Here is a 21,454-nt window from a genome sequence, read left to right on the forward strand (position 1 = left end):
TTTAAATATCTGAAAGGCTGTCCTTTGGAGGAGGGCAAGGAGCTGTTCCAGTTGGCAGCGGAGGATAGAACCCAAAGCAATGGGTTTAAATTACACGCCGAAAGGTATCGGCTGGATATTAGGAGAAACGTTTTCACGGTCAGAGTGGTTCAAAGGTGGAATCAGCTGCCTAGGGAGGTGGTGAGCTCCCCTTCACTGACAGCTTCCAAGAAGAGGCTGGACGAATATTTGTCAGAGATGCTTTAGGCTGGTCCTGCACTGGGCAGGAGGCTGGACTAGGTGGTCTGTATGGCCCCTTCCAACTCTATGATTCTATGACTCTTGCTCTTTTCTAAAACTACCGACTGTTTTTCACCACCCATAGGGTTGAAGGCCAACCTTTATGTCTAAGGCCTTTTCCCTTTTCCTCTGGTGATTCTCTCATAGGTAATGCAGCTAGCAAGCTATTTTGAACCACTGGTTCTGGCTGCGGTCGGGGTGGTCTCCAAACTGATGAATCACCAGCAACAGATGACCTTGCTGGACCAGACCAAGACACTGGCAGAATCCGCACTCCAGATGCTCTACGCGGCCAAGGAAGGCGGAGGGAATCCCAAGGTATGTGGCTGCGTCTGCTTCCATCTCTCACAGCGACACCTCTGCCGTCTTTTCTTCTCTGGCATGCTCTAAAGCTGGCCCCTAGATTAACCAATGTGCTCACTGGACTGGCACACAAATGTTTAGTTTTTAAATGAAAGCCGCAGTCCCATGGCACACAAATGTTTAGTTTTTAAATGAAAGCCGCAGTCCCATGCATAGTTGGGCATCCAGTGAAGCTGATGAGCAGTGGGTTAAGGACAGACAAAAGGAAATACTTCCGTACGCAGAGAGTGATTAAAAGGTGGGATTTGCTGCCATCAGATGTAATCACGGCCACAAGCGTAGGTGGTTTTAAAGCAGGATTAGACAGATTCATGGAGGAGAGATCTATCAGTGGCTGCTAGCCAGGTGACCAAAGGGCAGTCAACCTCTGAATCCCAGAGCCAGGAGACAACATCAGGGGAAGGCCTTGGCCTCTCTGCCCTGTTGTTGGCCTTCCAGAGGAACTGGTTGGCCTCTGTGTGAGACAGAAAGCTGGATTAGGTGGACTACTGGTCCGATCCAGCAGGGCTCTTCTTAGGCTCTTCTTAAGGTCTCAGCCTCTCTGCCCTGTTGTTGGCCATCCAAAGGAACTGGTTGGCCACTGTGTGAGACGGGATGCTGGACTAGATGGCCCCTCACTGGTCTGATCCAGCAGGGCTCTTCTGAGGTTCTTCTCAGGGGAAGGCCTCGGCCTCTCTGGCCTGTTGTTGGCCATCCAGAGGAACTGGTTGGCCACTTTGTGACAGGATGCTCAACTAGATGGACCCTAACTGGTCTAATCCAGCAGGGCTCTTCTGATGTTCTTATCAGGGGAAGGCCTGAGCTTCTATGCCCTGTTGTTGGCCATCCAGAGGAACTGGTTGGCCACTTTGTGACAGGATGCTCAACTAGATGGACCCTAACTGGTCTAATCCAGCAGGGCTCTTCTGATGTTCTTATAGTTACCCGGGAGTAATCCTTGTTGAATGCAGTGGGTCTTACTTCAAAGTAAGCACGTATAGGCTGGCACCCCATAGCTTGCAGCCCTGCCTGAGGAATGGTTTAGTTTTTAAAACATTCAGATAAATTTTATGATGTGGTCTAGTCTCCCCTTCTGATATTTTCGGTTTGCCAGAGGCAGCGTTTCAGAGAAGGGCAGATGGTTTTCTGTATCATGGGTCTAAAAATACAATCCTTGAGAGCAATTAAGCAGTGTGCCGACAGAGGATGAGAGACCCGGGAGATATTCGTTAATGGCCCTTCAGCCGGCGCGTGTAATTAAAAATCCAGCCCGTAGTAATCATCGCTGTCTGCTTAGGGCTGATTTTATTGAAGTGAACGCTAAATTGCCTTTAAGAAAAAAATCTGTAGGTGGGAAATGAGGTCTGAACAGTTTGGGTGGGGGAATTTCTTTTTTAAAAAAATCTTCCATTATGAGCTGAAGAAAGAGAAACTCCAAACTAGGGGTGCAAAAAAGCCCGATATATTTCGGGTTCGGGTACATTGAACCCAAAAAATACTGGTATTTCTCGATATTCCCGATTCGGTAAATATTCGGGTGTCCCGAATTTTTTGGGCTCCGTTATACCCTATGGGGACCATTATGGTCAACGGAACCCATAGGGTATAATGGAGAATTGATCCGGAAGTATCTGGGGCTCTGGGGGGGGGGCTGTTCTTTGAGGTAGAGGCACCAGATTTGCAGCATAGCTGCAAGCTTTAAAAAGATTGGGCCAGGGGATCCAATCCTATGGGCCCCAAAAGAATGTGCCCCCTTCCTCCATTGTTTCAGTAGAGGGGAGGAAAGGCTTTAAAGGGATCACGGTCCCTTTAAATGCCTTCTCCAAGCCTTGACTCCATGAGTGAACTCCAAAGGCATTTAAAGGGCTCACAGTCCCTTTAAACACCTTCTCCAAGAGGCGAGTTCACCCGGAAGGCATTTAAAGGGATGCTGATCCCTTTAAACACCCTTTAACCTTAACTATCTGGTGGTCCCGAAAGGACCAGCCATTTTAGATAGTTGAAAAAAGCCAAATTTATATCTGGCTGAAAGACTATCCGGAAAATACTGATAAGGATTTTTTCCGGCTCAGATTTAGCTGAACACACACCCCTAGTCCAAACAGGAATCTCCTGACACTCGAAAGGCTCGTAAGAAAGTTTGGTTAGTCTTCAAGCTTCAAGAGGGAATTGGATAAACATATGGAGCAGAGGTCCATCAGTGGCTCTTAGCCACAAGGTATAGATAGGAACTCTCAGTCTGGGGCAGGTGATGCTCTGTATTCTTGGTGCTTGGGGGTGGGATGGGGGCAACAGTGGGAGGGCTTCCAGTGTCCTGGCCCCAGTGCTGGACCTCCTGATGGCCCCTGGTATTTTCAGCCACTGTGTGACACAAGAGTGTTGGACTGGAGGGGCCACTGGCCTGATCCAACATTGGCTTCTCTTATGTTCTTATATGGAGCAGAGGTCCATCAGTGGCTATTGGCCACAAGGTATAGATAGGAACTCTCAGTCTGGGGCAGGTGATGCTCTGTATTCTTGGTGCTTGGGGGTGGGATGGGGGCAACAGTGGGAGGGCTTCCAGTGTCCTGGCCCCACTGCTGGACCTCCTGATGGCACCTGGTATTTTTGGCCACTGTGTGACACAAGAGTGTTGGACTGGATGGGCCACTGGCCTCATCCAACACTGGCTTCTCTTGTGTTCTCATGTTGCGATAGATAAAACAGGGTCTGCTCCATCGCCTTGCTTCAGGGTGTCCAGTGTCAAATAGCTGCCTGCCTTTTTACTTCCGCTCTGATTCTTCAGCGGTCACCTTGTGTGTTCCGTGTCTGTCCCCATTCCACATCCTCTTCTGCACCTGTCATCCCGCAAAACGCTTGCTTGCTTTTCTCCAAAGCTACCAGAAGCGACTCAGTCGGAAGGCGTTTTGAACATATGTTGTTTTTATGGCTTCCTTTTATGCCTTTTGTCATTTTTACTGCTGCTCTTATTGACTGGGTTTTTTTAAAGTAACGCGTTAGGATAGTCTCATTGATGATAGATTTAGTTTTTATGGGACGGGCTTTAATTATTTATGCATTTTAAAATCGGTATTTTTATTGTTCCGTCCCTCGTTAATTGCCTCAAGCATTTTTTGGAGAGGCAGGATACAAATCACCAGACAAGTAGGGAACGAAGCTGCCTTTTATGGAGTCGGATCGGGTTAGTCCGTTTAGGTGTAGGCTAGGGGTCCCCACTTCAGCACCTGCCACCAGCTTTCCTGGAGGGCCCCCCCCGTTCTTTTAGAAAGGGGGGGCTGCGGGGGGCCTTCGTCCAGCAGTGCTTCTGATTGGCTGTGCATATTGAAAGGTGTGCTGTTAGACAGAGCATCTACCTGAAATGCTGAAGGGTTACTAATAGAGTTAGAATACTAGGACCACACAGAGTCGGAAGGGTCCAAGAGGCCACCTAGTCCAACCCCTTCCTCAGTGCAGGACCAGCCTAGGGCATCCCTGACAAGTAATTGTCCAGCGGCTGCTTCAAGACTGCCACAGAGGGGGAGCTCACCACCTCCCGAGGCAGCTGATGCCACCATTGCACAACTCTTACTGTCAAAAAGTTTTCCCTGAGATCCAGCCAGAACCTTCCCGCCCTTAATTTAAACCCATTTTTGTGAGCAATGTTCCCTGTAAGCTGAGTTTAGTGTGAGCTAGCTCACAGTTTTTTAGCCTCCGGCTCACACATTTTTGTCTCGGCTCGGGAAGGATGTGGCTCCAGAACAAACTAATTTATGTAGCAGCCAAATCGCTCGCTCACAACTTTAATGCCAGTGGCTCACAAAGTTGAATTTTGGCTCACAAGACTCCACAGCTTAGAGGAAGGCATTGATTGCATGTCCTTTTCCTCTGCTGATATTTCGTGGTTGGCTCCTCCTTTTGTAGCAGCCATTTTGTGGTTGTCCCCGCCTCCTGCGGCAGCCATTTTGTGACCATGCCAACCACATTGCGTCAGAATTCCAAAGGTGCTTGCAGGGTCGAAAAGGTCAAGGACTCCTGGTCTAGGCAGAGGAAGGTCACATCCTGCCGCCCCGAAATCTCTTTTAGCTGGCAACGTTGGGAGCAAACCTGGGGACTTCGGCGTGTCAGGCAGGTGCTCTGACCTCTGAACCAAGGCCTCTCTCTCTGTGCCTCCATCCTATCCGAGAGAGTGTAGTTTGGTGTCGTGGTTAAGTGCACAGACTCTAATCTGGGAGAACCTGGTTTGATTCCCCCACTCCTCCACTTGCACCTGCCTGGATGACCTTGGGCAAGCCAGAGTTCTGACAGGAGCTGTTCTCTCAGGAGCAGTCCTCGAGAGAGCTCTCTCAGCCCCACTTACCTCACAGGGTGTCTGTTGTGGGGAGGGGAAGGGAAAGGAGTTTGTAAGCCGCTCTGAGACTCCTTCGGGTAGTGAAGGCTGGGGTATAAATCCAATCTCTTCTCTTCTCCTTCTTTGTCTCCCTGCCGACTCCCCCTGCAGGCCTCGCACACTCACGACGCCATCACGGAAGCGGCTCAGCTGATGAAGGAAGCCGTGGACGACATCATGGTCACCTTGAACGAAGCCGCCAGCGAAGTCGGCATGGTGGGCAACATGGTGGACTCCATCGCCGAGGCCATGAGCAAGGTGCGCACCACCCCCTGGGATTCCTCTCTCTAGTGGCCTTACAAGGATGCTCCTGTACAAGGACCCGGGAGGGAGGGGGCTGCGCTGCCTTTCTGCCCGGTCATGCTGAGAGCCTATCCGGCTGCTGTTGGCACAAGCCCCGCCTCTTCCTCCCAGTTCCCCTTCCTTGGCTGCACGAGGCTGTGATGGAAGCGTGGGAAAGCCGTGCCTCTGTGCAGACGCCTTGGAGGCACGTATGCTCTTTTGCGGCTTCCTTTTGGCCCAGGCAGCTCTGGCTGGCAACAGACAAATGCTTTGAGCCTACTATCTGCATGCGTGCCCCCTCCTGGGGGGTGGGCTGCCCAGTCTTGTTGCCTGGAAACTGGAGTTGCCGGGGAGTGAACTGGCGACCTTCTGCATGCCAAGAAGAGGCTCTGCCCCTGAGCCATGTCCCCTCCTTAGATGAAGTTGCCTTATACTGAGTCAGCCGTATGGTCCATCAGCATCACTATTGTCTGCTCAGATTGGCAGCTGCTCCCCAGGGTCTCAGCCGGAGGTCTTTCCCATCACCTCCTGCCTGGCCCTTTTTAATTGGAGATGCCGGGGATTGAACCTGGGACCTCTTGCATGCCAAGCAGAGAATTTGCCACTGAGCCACGGTCCCTCCCCTCTAATACATGAAAACATGAAAGTGCCTTATACTGAATCAGACCACTGGTCCATCAGAGTCAGTATTGTCTACTCAGACTGGCAGCGGCTCTCCTCCTACAGTAGGGTTCACCTACTGCCTGTTCCTTTTAATTGAATATGCTGGGGATTGAACCTGGGACCTTCTGGATGCCAAGCAGAGGTTCTGCCACTGAGCCTCCCTAGATGAAGCTGCCTTATACAGAGTCAGAGCCTTGGTCCATCAAAGTCAGTATTGTCTACTCAGACTGGCAGCGGCTCTCCTCCTACAGTAGGGTTCACCTACTGCCTGTTCCTTTTAATTGAATATGCTGGGGATTGAACCTGGGACCTTCTGCGTGCCAAGCAGAGGCTCTGCCATTAAGCCACGGTTCATCCTTTCTTCTCTTCCCCAGCTGGACGAGGGAACACCGCCAGAGCCCAAGGGGTCATTTGTCGATTATCAGACCACTGTGGTCAAGTACTCCAAGGCGATTGCCGTCACAGCCCAAGAAATGGTAAGAGAAACTACCAGAGAGGAGCTTGAAGCCTTGTCTTTAAATCCTTGCTGGGCCAAATCAGAACATCTCGACCATTTTATGTTTGCTGCAGTAGCCAACTAGAGGATCCTGGGAAATTCACAAGCATCCTGTTTTTTAAGAGGCAGGGTTATACAAATTACTGAAGGAGAGGTCCATCAGTGGTGATTAGCCATGATGTCTTAATGGAACCTCCGTGTTCAAGGGCAGTGTACCTCTGAATACCAGTTGCTGGGCACAACATCAGTGAGAAACTTTGGCCTCGTGTCCTTCTTTTGGGCCTTCTGCTGGCATCTGGTTGGCCACTCAAATGCAGGCGTTCTTGAAGATTTGGGGGGAGGGGGAGGGTTCCAGGTCTCCCCAGCCATCAGTGGGTGCTGGGGGCATAGGGTTGACAGCTCCAGGTTGGAAAACTCCTGGGTTGAGCCTGGGGAGGGAGAAGACCTCAGTGGGGTCCACCCTCCAAACAGCCATTTTTTTCTAGGGGAACTGGTCTCTGGAGTCAGAAGATGAGCTGTAATTCCGGGAGAGCTCCAGGCCCCACCTAGAGGCTGTGACAAAAATAATGAAGAGTCAATAAAGATACGTTGCAAAATCATTTACTGGAGTAATTCTGTAGAAAATTCTCTTCTAGTATCGCTCACATGCTAACGAATGCTGCGCAATGTAAACAATTTGTTTCACAATATTTGCTTTATCTGAGCATGTAACAATAACAATTCTTATCAATTACTACTTATCAACTCTTGAAGGAAACATTCCATGTTGACTCTCTAATAACAGAACCCAAGGTCTTCACAATTCTGTTATTAGAGAGTCAACATGGGATTGTGATTGCTACATGTGCAGATAAAGCAAATATTGTGAAACGAATTGTTTACACTGCGCAGCATTCGTTAGCGTGTGAGCCATAATAGAAGAGAATCTTCTACAGAATCACCACAGTAAATGATTTTTGCAACCTATCTTTTATTGACTTCGTTATTTTTGTCACAGGTGTTGTTGTTGGATTCCCACTTCCTCCCGTGATCTCTCATTTTTGGCTTCCCACCTGGAGACTGGCATCCCTGGGGAAGGCAGGGTTTGGGTATGGGAGAGACCTCGGTGCGGGGTATGATGTCAATAGAGCCCAACCTCCAAAGCAGCCATTTTCTCCAGGGGAACTGATCTCTGTAGCCTGGAAGTTGGCAACTCTACCACTGTGAGAAAGGGGGGGGGGCTCCAACAGAACTCTTCCATCAGACGTGGTTGGGTTTTCTTCGCGTGTCTTGGTTCCCAGCTGGAACGGAGGACAGCTAGAGCTTTACCTCCCAAACCCACCCCGGGGGCGGTGTCGGTGAGTCCCCGCGCCACCTTCTCTTCCTTGCCTCTTCTCCCCAGATGACCAAGTCGGTGACCAACCCGGAGGAGCTCGGAGGGCTGGCTTCACAAATGACCACAGACTACGGGCATTTAGCATTCCAGGGGCGAATGGCGGCTGCCACCGCGGAACCGGAGGAGGTCTGTAGCCCTTGGACTTCTTTGGTGTCGTGGTGAAGTGTGTGCGGACTCTAATCTGGGAGAACCGGGTTTGATTCCCCCACTCCTCCGCTTGCACATGCTGGGTGACCTTGGGCAAGCTATAGTTCTGTCAGAGCTGTTCTTGAAAGAGGGCAGTTTCTGTCAGAGCTCTCTCAGCCCCGCCGACCTCACAGGCAGTGCTCCCTCTAAGCTGAGTGAGTGGGAGCTAGCTCACAGTTTTTTAGCCTCCAGCTCACACATTTTTGCCTTAGCTCATGAAGGACGGCTCCAGAGCAAACTAATTTCTGCAGTAGCCAAACCGCTTGCTCACAACTTTTAATGCCAGTCACTCACAAAGGAGAATTTTTGCTCACAAGACTTCACAGCTTAGAGGGAGCATTGCTCACAGGTGTCTGTCTGTTGTGGGTGGGGGGGAGGAGAGGGGAGAGGGGTTTGGGAGCCACTCTGAGACTCCTTCAGGTCGTGAAGGGCGGGGTACAAATCCAATCTCTTCTTTTTCTTTGGCGAACATTCACGTGTGTCGGCTTGGTGCAGGGAGTCCAGCGGTCCATTCCACAGCAGGGGAAGGAGCGCAGCGTGGGGGACGTATTGGCAAAAAGGAGCAATGCCCCGGCAATGAGTAACTGTTGGGATGTTGTGTGTCCCCCACCCCACCTCTTGACTCCCCAGATAGGCTTCCAGATCAGGACCCGGGTCCAAGAGCTGGGGCACAGCTGCATCTTTCTGGTCCAGAAGGCCGGTGCCCTGCAGATCTGCCCCACGGACGGCTACACAAAGAGGGAGCTGATCGAATGCGCCCGCGCTGTCAGCGAAAAGGTACGGCGCCCTTCGCGCATCACGCAAAACCTCTGTCAACTAGGCTCTTATTTTGCTGAGGTGGGCCAAAAGGAACTGTGAAGGGGCGCAGCTGAAACTCAGGCGTCCTACCTGATCTGTTCGTTGTGCGGATTCCACTTGGGCCCGGATCCGGGGCCAAAACTCTTCCTCTCCCCAGCTCTTTTGTGCTGCCTTTTAAATATGTGACCTGTGCAAAACAACTTCGTTGAACACACATGTAGCTGCCTGGTGCTGAATTAGACCCCTGTTGGTCCATCAAGTTCAGTATTGTCTGTTCAGACTGGCAGCAGGTCTCCAGGGTCTCAGGCTGAGGTCTTTCATGTCAACCCGCTGTCTGCTCCTTTTGACCTGGAGATGCCGGGGATTGAACCTGGGACCTTCTGCATGCCAAGCAGAGGCTCTACCGCTGAGCCACGGCCCCTCTTTACAGCTCTCCAGGGTCTCAGGCGGAGGTCTTTCCCATCACCTCCTGCCCGGTCCTTTTTAAATTGGAGATGCCGGGGATTGAACCTGGGACCTTCTGCATGCCAAGCAGAGGCTCTACCTCTGACCTATGGCACCTTTCTCTATGAAGCTGCCTTATACTGACTCAGGTGACTGTCCATCAAGGTCAGTCTTGTCTACTCAGACTGGCAGTGGCTCTCCAGGGTCTCAGGCGGAGGTCTTTCCCATCACCTCCTGCCTGGCTCTTTGGAGATGCCGGGGATTGAACCTGGGACCTTCTGCATGCCAAGCCGATGCTCTGCCATGGAGCTACCACACCTCCCCTTGCTGGAATGGGTCTCTCCTGGCCTCTCTTGCAGGTATCCCTGGTCCTCTCAGCCCTCCAGGCCGGGAACAAAGGCACGCAGGCCTGTATCACCGCCGCCAGTGCTGTCTCAGGGATCATCGCGGACCTGGACACCACCATCATGTTTGCCACGGCCGGAACACTGAATGCTGAAAACAACGAGTCCTTCGCCGACCACAGGTCAGGGCCTTTTGGGAATTCAGGAAGGGAGGAAGCCGGCTGGCTGCCTTGAAGAGGCCAGGAGGGCTCTAGCATTCCTGGCTTGCCAGAAACGCCGCAAAACTGAATTATTCAAGAAGGCTTCCCAACACAGACAAAAAGACTTGCACCGTACTAAACGATTCACAAAGTTACGTAGAAAAATCGTTAGGGACTGTGATCTATATCATAGAGCCAGTTTGGTTGTAGTGGTTAGGAGCGCGGACTCTAATCTGGGAGAACCGGGTTTGATTCCCCACTCCTCTGCGTGCAGCTGCTGGCGTGACTTTGGGTCAGTCACAGTTCTCTCAGAGCTGTTCTCTCAAGGGCAGTTCTCGAGTGAGCTCTCTCAGCCCCACCTACCTCACAGGGTGTCTGTTGTGGGGAGGGGAAGGGAAAGGAGACCGTAAGCCGCTCTGAGACTCCTTTGGGTCGTAAAAGGTGGGGTATAAATCCAATCTCCTTCTTCTTCTTCTATTACTGTGCATAGCTTGCTGAACCTACAATCCTCCTATGGGATTTGGCATCATTTATGTGTCTGACTTGCATCTAACAAAGAGAGTTTTGACGACTGAAAGGTGACAGGTCTAAAATCTTGTCGGTCTCTGAGGTGCTACTGGACTCGAATCCAGCTGCACATCTGTCGAGGCAGTCTACCTATGAGTATGCATTGCTGGAGTCGAGCAGGAGTCGCCCGCCTCCTTCATGGCTCTCCTTGAGGGCTTCCTTTTTGAAAGTGGAATGAGACTGGATTTGGAACCCCGAGTCTGGGGAGAAATAGCTGTCTTTTTCAGAGTACTGAAGACAGTGTGAATATCCTCGTGGCTTGTGTAGAACCGTAGAGTTGGAAGGGACCTCCAGGGCCATCAGGAAATTCACAAATACCTCCCCCCCAGTGACCACTGTTCCATGCCCAGAAGATGGCAAGAAACCTTCAGGATCCCCGGTAAACCGGCCTGGAAAAAAATTGCTTCCTGACCCCAGCGTGGCAATCAGCATTTCCCTGGGCGTGTCAGAAAGGGCCACGAGAACTAAGCATTGAGGCAACCCTTCCTGCCCTCCTTCTCACGATCTGCCCAAATTCACAGAATCCGCACTGCTGTCAGATGGCCACCTAACCTCTGTCTGAAAACCTCCCAAGAAGGAGAGCCCACCACCTCCCAAGGAAGCCTGTTCCACTGAGGAACCTGTTCCACTGGTCTGATCCAGCAGGGCTCTTCTGACGTTCTTATGAATTTTTAGCCTACATGAGACTCAAACTGTCTCTTCCCTTCTGTTGTGGCAACACCTGGTTCCCTTCCGAAGAGATGCAGCTGCAGTCGAACTGCTCCTCGTCCGACACTTCCACAGCCTCGTAGATAAAAGCTCCCCTGTCCAAACTTGGCTTGCCAATCTGGCCTGGGTGTTGATCCACCGAGTGTCGGCAGCCACGGTGCACTAGCGGGCAGCAGATCTCACTCGCTGTCAACTGTGCAACACTGCTGGATACCATTTGATGACACCCCTCCTTTTCCCTCTTCTCTTCCTGCCCTCAATTTTCCTTCCCAGGGAAAATATTCTGAAGACAGCGAAAGCTTTGGTCGAAGACACGAAGCTCTTGGTCTCTGGGGCCGCCTCGAGTCAAGAGAAGCTGGCGCAAGCAGCCCAGTCCTCAGCCAGCACCATCACGCAACTCGCCGAGGTGGTGAAGCTGGGAGCCGCCAGCCTGGGTTCAGACGACCCTGAGACACAGGTAACACTGGGAAGACTGGCTCTGTCCCCCATGTGCCATTTTCCGTCCACAGGCCCATAGCCAAGGTTCTTAAAGGCACAACTGCACAAGAATGTCTCCTGTAAATGCTTTTTTCAATCATTTTAAAGCATTTTTTAAAAAAGGCGTGTGCTCCTTTAAGCAGAGTGGGGAGCCGTAGTTGACTACTTCCCGCAGTCAGCAAGGGGGTTGGAGTAGGTGACCTCTAGGATACCTTCGAACTGTGTGTCAAAAAATTGGACTCCTTTCAGAGAGTTTTTCTGCCCAAGTGTTGGCTTTCTTGACTAGAGAAGTCATCACCCTCAGCTGCCAGCTTGTTCTCAGAACTGTAGCTTCGGCTGGCAGAAGTGATGAACTTGCAGCAGCTGAGAACTGTCATCTAAAGCGGCTGGGAGCTTGCAATGTGGAGATCTATCCTGGTAACAGCTTTCCATTGGCTAAATGGTTAAGAACATCTATGTAGAATAGACAGCTTGAGAAGACTCAGAGAGAGAAGAGACTGCCTCGAAGCTCTCTTCAACTTCTTCCCTGCTGCCATGTTACACTCTGCAGCTAAGATTTGCAGAAGTCATAAGAACATAAGAGAAGCCAATGTTGGATCAGGCCAATGGCCCATCCAGTCCAACACTCTGTCACACAGTGGCCAAAAATACCAGGTGCTGTCAGGAGGTCCAGCAGTGGGGCCAGGAGACTAGAAGCCCTCCCACAGTTGCCCCCTCCCCAACACCAAGAATACAGAGCATCACTTGCCCCAGACCGAGAGTTCCTTTCTATACCTTGTTGCTAATAGCCACTGGTGAACCTCTCTGTGCTTTGATTTTAAAAGGCTTGATTCCACAGTTGCTGAATCATAATCCTCAGAATTCTGGCTTTTCTTTCTGCACTGAGAACTTCAGTCCCACAAAATCCAGGACACGTCATCTCTGCCTGACCCAAGGGTGGCTGCGTTTTAACCAACCTCCCAAGCAGTACTCCCTCTAAGTGTGGAGTCTTGTGAGCAAAAATTCTACTTTGCGAGCTACCCTGCATTAAAGTTGTGAGCGAGCGATTTGGCCACTGCATCAGTTAGTTTGCTCTGGAGCCCTCCTTCCTGAGCTTAGACAAAACTGTGTGAGCTGGAGGCTAAAAAGCTGTGAGCTAGCTGACGTTAACTCAGCTTAGAGGGAACGCCGCTCCCAAGGGGGGATGGCCTTAGTCACAGGCGGCTTGGCCTGAAGTCACGAGCAACTCAGCTTTGCCTAACGTCAGGGTTTGGACACAAGGTGGTCGTTGATGTATTACAAGAAGTAAACTGTTTCCCCCCTTTTGCGTTTTTACTGCGCTGACTGTGCGTGATCCGTGCTTCGCCCATTGGAGCGCCTGCCACTCCATCAGGCAGCACCCGTGTACTAAGAGGAATGCAGGACTGCCGTCTAAAGGGGCATCATTCCTGGGATGTGTTCTCCCCGGGCCCCCGGGGGGGGGGGGGGGGAGAAAAAAGCAATGGAGTAAGTCTGAGTGACCTCAGCGGAGTGGTTTTAAACGTTCAGGAGCAGGAAGCAAGAATGCGACACGGGGAGGCCGATTTCAGCAGCAGCAACTTGAGAGCCAGTTTGGTGTAGCGGTTAGGAGCGTGTGGACTCTAATCTGGGAGAACTGGGTTTGATTCCCCAGTCCTACATGTGCAGCTGCTGCTGGTGAGACCTTGGGTCAGTCAAAAGTTCTCTCAGAGCTGTTCTCTAGCGCAGTCCTGGTGTAGCGGTTAAGAGCGCAAACTCTAATCTGGGAGAACCGGGATTGATTCCCCCCTCCTTGACATGCAGCTGCTGGTGTGACTTTGGGTTGGTCACCTCAGAGCTGTTCTCTAGAGCAGTCCTGGTGTAGCGGTTAGGAGCGCAGACTCTAATCTGGGAGAACCAGGATTGATTCCCCACTCCTCCACATGCAGCTGCTGGTGTGACCCTGGGTCAGTCACAAGGTCCCTCAGAGCTGTTCTCTAGAGCAGTCCTGGTGTAGCGGTTAGGAGCGCAGACTCTAATCTGGGAGAACCAGGATTGATTCCCCACTCCTCCACATGCAGCTGCTGGTGTGACCCTGGGTCAGTCACAAGGTCCCTCAGAGCTGTTCTCTAGAGCAGTCCTGGTGTAGCGGTTAGGAGCGCGGACTCTAATCTGGGAGAGCCGGGATTGATTCCCCCCTCCTCCACTTGCAGCTGCTGGTGTGACCTTGGGTCAGTCACAAGTTCTTTCAGAGCTGTTCTCTCAAGGGCAGTTCTCTCAGAGCTCTCTCAGCCCCACCGACCTTACAGGGTGTCTGTTGTGAGGAGGGGAAGGGAAAGGGATGGTAAACTGCTCTGACTCCTTCGGGTTGTGAAGGGCAGGGTATAAATCCAACCTCTTCTTCTTCTTCTTCTTCTTCTTCAGTGCTCGGCTGTTGTGGCCCTTTCTTATATGCCCAGCATAATGCCAATTGCCACTTTTGGGGGTCAGAAAAGAATTTTCCTCCAGGCCAGATTGGCCCAGGGGTCAATGGGGGAGGGGAGTTGGCTGTGAATTTCCTCCCTTGTGCAGGGGGTTGGACCCTTGGGGGTCCCTTCCAGCTCCACGTTTCTATCTCAAGGAGCTGAGTGAATGACATTGACTTGTTGCCTTCTGGAATAAAGGCTCGGTGGTTCAGCATTGTCAAATCTAACACCCTCGTTCCAGCAGTTAATTTGTTTTGCTTTGCTTGTTAAGCCCATCCAATAAATTAGGGAAATCTCATTGTGAAGACAAACACTCGGTGCAAGCCATCCCCAAAGAGATGTGATCCAATAAGGCGTTCCAGCCACAGCCAACGATGCGGCAAAGCCAATTATTGTGTGTGGGGGGGGATACTTATACCTTTCGGCAATAGGCAAAGCCTGCTTGGGGGGGGGGCTGAGGCACGGAAGTCTCTGCCCAAAGTGGGGATGGGGAGATCAGTTTCCCCACCTTGTATCTGAGCTCAGGAGAGGCAAGTTGTCTAGGCCACAGCCCTTGCCCATCAAGTCCGGGGCTGCAGGGAGAGTCGGTTGCACAGCCGTGAGCTTTCACTGTGGTCTGATGCAGCGCCCCAGCTGGAGAGCCAGAGGCCCCCACAGGAGGATTTCCAGGCACCGGCCTCTCCGCAGGTGACCAATGCGCTCCCTCTAAGCCGTGCAGTCTTGTGAGCAAGATTCAGAGGCGTAGTGCCTCTGAACGTGGAGGTCCCCTTTACTCACCATGGCTAATAGCCACTGATAGACTTCTCTCCTCCATGGATCTGCCTAATCCCCTTTTAAAGCCTTCTATGCGTATTCAATGAATAAATAAGTCATGTAAGAAGTACACACACACCCCATGACCCATCTCTCCCCAAAGCTTGGGAGAGCCATTGAGCTGACTCAGTGCCCTGGTTTCCCATCCCGTCAGGTTGTGCTGATCAACGCCATCAAGGACGTCGCAAAGGCTCTGTCGGACCTCATCGGGGCCACCAAAGGAGCTGCCAGCAAGCCAGCTGACGACCCGTCCATGTACCAGCTCAAGGGCGCTGCCAAGGTATGAAATGCATTTGCTTGCCAGTGGCCAGCACTGTAACAGGAGCAACCCGAGGGTGGTGAAAACGGAGAGTCTGAGTTGAGCTCTTCAAGCCCGCCTCTCTCCACAGTCCCTCCAAAGAGCCAGTTTGGTGTAGTGGTTAAGAGCAGTGGACTCTAATCTGGAGAACCGAGTTGGATTCCCCACTCCTCCTCCATATGCAGCCAGCTAGGTGACCTTGGGTCAGTCACAAGTTCTCTCAGAGCTGTTCTCTCAAGAGCAGTCCTCAAGAGAGCTCTCTCAGCCTCACCTACCTCACAGAGTGTCTGTTGTGGGGAGGGGAAGGGAAAGGAGATTGTAAGCTGCTCTGAGACTCCTTCAGGTAATGAAGGACGGGATATAAATCCAGTCTCCTCTTCTTCTGTACCTGATGAAACACACTTAAAATACATTATTGTATGTTATGTTAAACTGCTTATTAGTTTAAGAGTTGGATTTGATTCCGATGGTTTCAAAATGTGATCTTTATCACGTATGCTTTGAACTGTGTGTCACCTCGGCGGCCCTTGCAAGGGTGAAAAGGCGAGATGAAATTTTTTGCAAATAAATAAATTGAATGAATAAAACGAGGCATCGCAGGGGGGGAAGGCAACTGCGCTCAATCTGCTTGTCTCCTTGTTGGTCTGCCGTTTCCGCCTGCTGCGTTGGGAAGTCTTAGCAATAAAGCCGCTTCTCCTCCTCGGGCCTTTCTAGGTGATGGTGACGAACGTCACGTCTCTTCTGAAGACGGTGAAGGCCGTGGAAGACGAAGCCACCCGAGGGACGAGAGCTCTCGAAGCCACGATTGAGCACATCAAGCAGGAACTTGCGGTATAAAACCCGGCCTCCTTCGGTCTCCCCAAGAGTGGACAGGCCAAGCCCGGTCCCTGGTAGCCGTTCTTGGCAACTGAGGTCAGAGGACTGGTGTGGTTCTGCAGCTGGAGCTGAGGCGACCCAGCATGCAGTGGGAGGCCGGTGCGCGGTCGTGCTCAAGAGAATGAGCTGTGACCCATACGCACTCACTTCTGAGATCCCACCGCTGCTGCAAACTCAGCCCCACCCTTTGCAGTTGGGGGGGTGTCATAATACTGGATCACATCCAACCACATGGCTAAGTGTGCACAGTTAAGTTTCTTAAGGGGGCCAAAATCTGGAAATTCCCCCCTTCTGCTGCTCCTGCTAACCCTCCTCCCCAAATGGGAGGGGGCCGTGGCTACTGGATCACATCCAACCACATGGCTAAGTGTGCACAGTTAAGTTTCTTAAGGGGGACAAAATCTGGAAATTCCCCCCTTTTGCTGCTCCTGCTAATCCCCCTCCCCAAATGGGAGGGGGCCATGGCTCAGTGGAAGAGCCCCTGCTTGGCAGGCAGAGGGTCCCAGGTTCAATCCCCGGCAGCATCTCCAGTTAAAAATGGATCTGACGGTAGGTGGTGGGAAAGACCTCTGCCTGAGACCCTGGAGGGCTGTAAAGAGGGGCCGTGGCTCAGTGGTAGAGCATCAGCTTGGCATGCAGAAGGTCCCAGGTTCAATCCCCGGCAGCATCTCCAGTTAAAAATGGATCTGACGGTAGGTGGTGGGAAAGACCTCTGCCTGAGACCCTGGAGGGCTGTAAAGAGGGGCCGTGGCTCAGTGGTAGAGCATCAGCTTGGCATGCAGAAGGTCCCAGGTTCAATCCCCGGCAGCATCTCCAGTTAAAAATGGATCTGACGGTAGGTGGTGGGAAAGACCTCTGCCTGAGACCCTGGAGGGCTGTAAAGAGGGGCCGTGGCTCAGTGGTAGAGCATCAGCTTGGCATGCAGAAGGTCCCAGGTTCAATCCCCGGCATCTCCAGTTGAAAGGGACCAGGCAGTGGGTGATGGGAAAGACCTCCGCCTGAGACCCTGGAGAGCTGCTGTCAGTCTGAGTAGATGAGACTGACCTTGATGGACCAGTTACCTGAGTCAGTATAAAGCAGCTCCATAGAGAGAGGTGCCGTAGCTCAGTGGCAGAGCCTCTGCTTGGCATGCAGCAGGTCCCAGGTTCAATCCCTGGGATCTCCCGTTAAGAGGGCCAGATGGTAGGGGATGTGAAAGACCTCTGCCTGAAACCTTGGAGAGCTGCTGCCGGTCTGAGTAGACAATACTGACCTTGCTGGACCAATGGTCTGATTCAGTATTAGGCAGATTAATTTAGAGAGGGCCCATGGGTCATTCATATCCATCTGCGCTGCGTGCAGAACGTCCCATGTTCAGTCTCTGGCACCTCCAGTTAAAAGGGACCAGGCAGGAGGTGATGGGAAAGACCTCCACCTGAGACCCTGGAGAGTTGCTGCCAGTCTGAGTAGGCAATACTGACCTTGATGGACCCAAGGGTCTGATTGAGTACAAGGCAGCTTCATGTGTTCATACGAACAGAAAGTCCTAGATTTAATCCCTGGCATCTCCAGTTAAAAGGACCAAGCAGTAGGTAATGTGAAAGACCTCACTCTGAGATCTGGGAGAGCAGCTGCCCGTCTGAGTAGGCAATGCTGACCTTGATGGACCCAAGGGTCTGATTCAGTGTAAGGCAGCTTTGTGTGTGTGTGTTCAAGTGTTTTTCCCCAACATATTTGGAGGGGACAGATGGGAAGGAACAGTTGGCAGAAATCGCCCGCCTCCTCCTTCAGAAGACTCAAGCATTCAGGCAATAGGTTGTTTTAAGGATCACAAATCATGCATGAATGTAAAGCACTTTTGAAACGGTAGATAAACAGTATTGTTGATGATCGCGACGGCAATTCCAAACCACACCGGAATTCCCGAGCTCTACACTGACATTTGGAGTGTTCCTAGTGGCCGTATCAGTTTCTGGGCAAATGCCATGACGCCAAATGTCGCGGCCGAGCGCCGGAACTGTCTTGCTCATCTTGTTTCTTGCTGCTTCCATTTGCCTTCTCTCCGTTCCCCTCCCCCCTTCCCCCCACAAATCCGCTTCCAGGTGTTCCAGTCAAAGGAGGTTCCCGAAAAGACGTCTTCGCCGGAAGAATCGATCCGGATGACAAAAGGCATCACCATGGCGACAGCCAAAGCCGTGGCAGCCGGCAACTCCTGCCGGCAGGAGGATGTGATCGCCACGGCGAACCTGAGCCGCAAAGCGGTGGCAGACATGCTGGCGGCTTGCAAGGTTTAAAAAGATGGGCTTTCTCATCCCCTGGAAACGCCCCCGAGAGCCCTTGTGGCTGTAAAAGTGGGTGGGGAGCAGTGTTCCCTCTAAGATGAGTCCGTGTGAGCTAAGCTCACAGTTTTTTAGCCTCCGGCTCACACATGGTTGTCCTACCTTGGGAAGGATGGGGCTCCAGAGCAACCTAATCGATGCAGCAGCCAAATCGCTCGCTCACAACTTTAATGCCAGCAGCTCACAAAGTGGAATTTTTGCTCACGAGACTCCTCAGCTGAGAGGGAGGCATTGGTGAGGAGCGAGGGGGATAGATTTGTGGAAACCATTTGAGTGGAAGGGGCATTAATTTTTAATATTGCAACACCTTCCCATGTTCCCTCTAAGCTGCAGAGTCTCGTGAGCAAAAATTTTACTTTGTGAGCTACTGGCACTAAAGTTGTGAGCGAGTGATTTGGCTGCTGCATAAATTAGTTTGCTCTGGAGCCCTCTTTCCTGAGCTGAGACAAAAACGTGTGAGCCGGAGGCTAAAAAACTGTGAGCTAGCTCACACTAGCTCGACTTAGAGGGAACACTGTTGTGTTCCCGTGTTGTGGATGGAAGTCCAGTTGAGACACCGGGGGGGGGGGGGGAAGGCAAAGAGGAGAGTTTTGCATTGGCCAATTTAAATTGGACCAGAATTCTAGCGCTCCGGGTGCTTCATATTGTTAATAACCAGTGTAACATTTTGATAGCCACTCGGAGTGAAGGTCGGGGTATAAATCCAATCTCCTCTTCTTCCCGCATCGTTAGCAAGCTTCGTACCACCCCGATGTGAGCGAGGATGTCCGGGCAAGAGCACTGCGCTATGGGACAGAGTGCACTCTGGGATACCTAGAACTCCTAGAACATGTTCTCACCGTAAGTCCAAACCCCACTTAATATTCTTACCAAAGAGTTCACGTGTGTGTTTTGGAGCCAGTGTAGTGTCAAGGCCTTTACTGGGAAGACCCCTAAATTTTATCTCTGATATGCCAATAAAGGTTGTCTGTCTGTCTCGCTGTCTACTTGGAAGACCTGTGTTTGAATCCACCCTGGGAGCCAAACTAGATGAGTGCTGGGCTTACACGGTGCCCCCCCTTTAGGGAGGGGCCGTGGATCAGTAGAAGAGCTTCTGTTTGGCATGCAGAAGGTCCCAGGTTCAATCCCCAGCATCTCTGGTTTAAAGGATGATGTAGGAGGTGATGGGAAAGACCTCAGCCTGAGACCCTGGAGAGCCGCTCCCAGTTTGAACAGACAAAACTGACTGTGATGGACCAAGGGTCTGATTCAGTATAAGGCAGTTTTATGACTTCATGTATTATAGGGGAGTGGCCGTGGCTCAGTGGCAGAGCCTGTGCTTGGCATGCAGAAGGTCCCAGGTTCAATCCCCGGCATCTCCAGTTTAAAGGACCAGGTGGTAGGTGATGGGAAAGACCTCCGCCTGAGACCCTGGAGAGCTGTAAAGAGGGGCCGTGGCTCAGTGGCAGAGCCTCTGCTTGCCGTGCAGAAGGTCCCAAGTTCAATCCCCGGCGTCTCCAGTTAAAAGGACCAGGTGGTAGGTGATGGGAAAGACCTCCGCCTGAGACCCTGGAGAGCTGTAAAGAGGGGCCGTGGCTCAGTGGCAGAGCCTCTGCTTGGCATGCAGAAGGTCCCAGGTTCAATCCCCGGCGTCTCCAGTTAAAAGGACCAGGTGGTAGGTGATGGGAAAGACCTCCGCCTGAGACCCTGGAGAGCTGTAAAGAGGGGCCGTGGCTCAGTGGCAGAGCCTCTGCTTGGCATGCAGAAGGTCCCAGGTTCAATCCCCGGCGTCTCCAGTTAAAAGGACCAGGTGGTAGGTGATGGGAAAGACCTCCGCCTGAGACCCTGGAGAGCTGCTGCCCATCTGAGCACACAATACTGACCTTGATGGACCTTAGACAGGGGTCTGATTTAGTGTGGGGCAGCTTCATGTGTTCGTCAGGAGGGGTCGGCCTTTGCTTGTCCACAGGCTCTGACGCGACCCCGGGAGTCTCCAGTTAGGATCTGCTCCGCCCCTCCCCAGCCGCACTTATACTTTGAGCGGCGGCTGGGATTCCAACGGGGCTATTTGGTATGCTTTCCCTCCCGCTCATTTAATTTGAGAGCTGTTGACGTCGCCTGCCTGTTCTCCGCAGCAGGACAGAAAACAAAACCCCAAGTAGCCGGGTGTATTTCGGGATCCTTCAGCTGTCTGCGAAGATGAGCCCTGAAAGAGATACGTGGGTGTCTCTGCTTCAAGGGGGCACGGAAACCGGCAACTGGAAGCATCCCACCCACCCCTCTCTAAGCCCCCCTCCCACAAGCACATGCAGAGGCTAAATCACGTGCAGTGTTTGCTGTCCTGGGACGAGCCCCTCACGACCAGTGTTCCCTCTAAGCTGAGCGAGTGTGAGCTAGCTCACAGTCTTTTCGCCTCCGGCTCACACATTTTTGTCTTCGCTCAGGAAGGAGGGCTCCAGAGCAAACTAATTTACGCAGCAGCCGAATTGCTCGCTCACAACGTTTAATGCCGGTAGCTCACAAAGTAGAATTTTTGCTCACGAGACTCCACAGCTGAGAGGGAGCATTGCAGCCAGTGTTCCCTCTAAGCTGAGTTAGCGTGAGCTAGCTCACAGTTTCTTAGCCTCCAGCTCACACATTTTTGCCTTCGCTCAGGAAGGAGGGCTCCAGAGCAAACTAATTTATGCAGCAGCCAAATCGCTCACACACAATCTTAATGCTAGTAGCTCACAAAGCAGAATTGTTGCTCACAAGACTCCACAGCTCAGAGGGCGCATTGCTCATGACCCCATTCCCTTCTCCCCATCACCCCAGAGCCATCGGAGTTGTAATCTGGAGATCCCCTGGAAGCTGGGCAGGTGTGGGTCTCCTTGGGGCCAGAGTGGGCGTCTGGGGAGAGCACCCTGGAAGCCACGCTGAGCATTCTCTAAAGTGGTCTTTAAAAGGACGTTGCACAGCTGGAAACAGTATAGAGGAGGGGCCCCAAGATGATCCGGGGGTTGGAGCACCTTCCGTACGATGAACGGCTGAAGAGTCTGGAACGTTTCAGTTTAGAAAAGAGACAACTAACGGGGGGACATGATAGAGGTGTTTAAAATTACAAACAGAGTGGAGAAATTGGACAGAGATAACTTTTCCTCCCTCTCCCAAAAGACTAGAACTCGAGGGCATCCAATGAAGCTGATGGGCAGTAGGTTTGGGA

The 21,454-nt window shown here is 52.0% G+C and overlaps 1 protein-coding gene and 1 non-coding gene across 2 annotated transcripts in view; both read left to right on the forward strand.

The window, feature by feature from the left end:
• TLN2 (talin 2) overlaps positions 1-21,454 on the forward strand; it is a 156,066-nt gene that overhangs the window by 117,719 nt on the left and 16,893 nt on the right. The window contains exons 40-50 of the mRNA XM_015420227.1: positions 427-597; positions 5,099-5,245; positions 6,307-6,408; positions 7,810-7,929; positions 8,620-8,766; positions 9,591-9,757; positions 11,324-11,507; positions 14,936-15,061; positions 15,794-15,910; positions 18,037-18,222; positions 19,006-19,113. Coding sequence (XP_015275713.1) covers positions 427-597; positions 5,099-5,245; positions 6,307-6,408; positions 7,810-7,929; positions 8,620-8,766; positions 9,591-9,757; positions 11,324-11,507; positions 14,936-15,061; positions 15,794-15,910; positions 18,037-18,222; positions 19,006-19,113 — 1,575 coding nt within the window. The remainder of the gene's footprint in view (positions 1-426; positions 598-5,098; positions 5,246-6,306; positions 6,409-7,809; positions 7,930-8,619; positions 8,767-9,590; positions 9,758-11,323; positions 11,508-14,935; positions 15,062-15,793; positions 15,911-18,036; positions 18,223-19,005; positions 19,114-21,454) is intronic.
• Positions 19,701-19,772, forward strand: TRNAG-GCC. Its single transcript has one exon. It is a non-coding gene; the product is annotated as a tRNA-Gly (tRNA).

This window comes from Gekko japonicus, unplaced genomic scaffold, assembly GCF_001447785.1.
Source record: "Gekko japonicus isolate JY-2015 unplaced genomic scaffold, Gekko_japonicus_V1.1 scaffold369, whole genome shotgun sequence".
NCBI classification, from domain to species: domain Eukaryota; kingdom Metazoa; phylum Chordata; class Lepidosauria; order Squamata; family Gekkonidae; genus Gekko; species Gekko japonicus.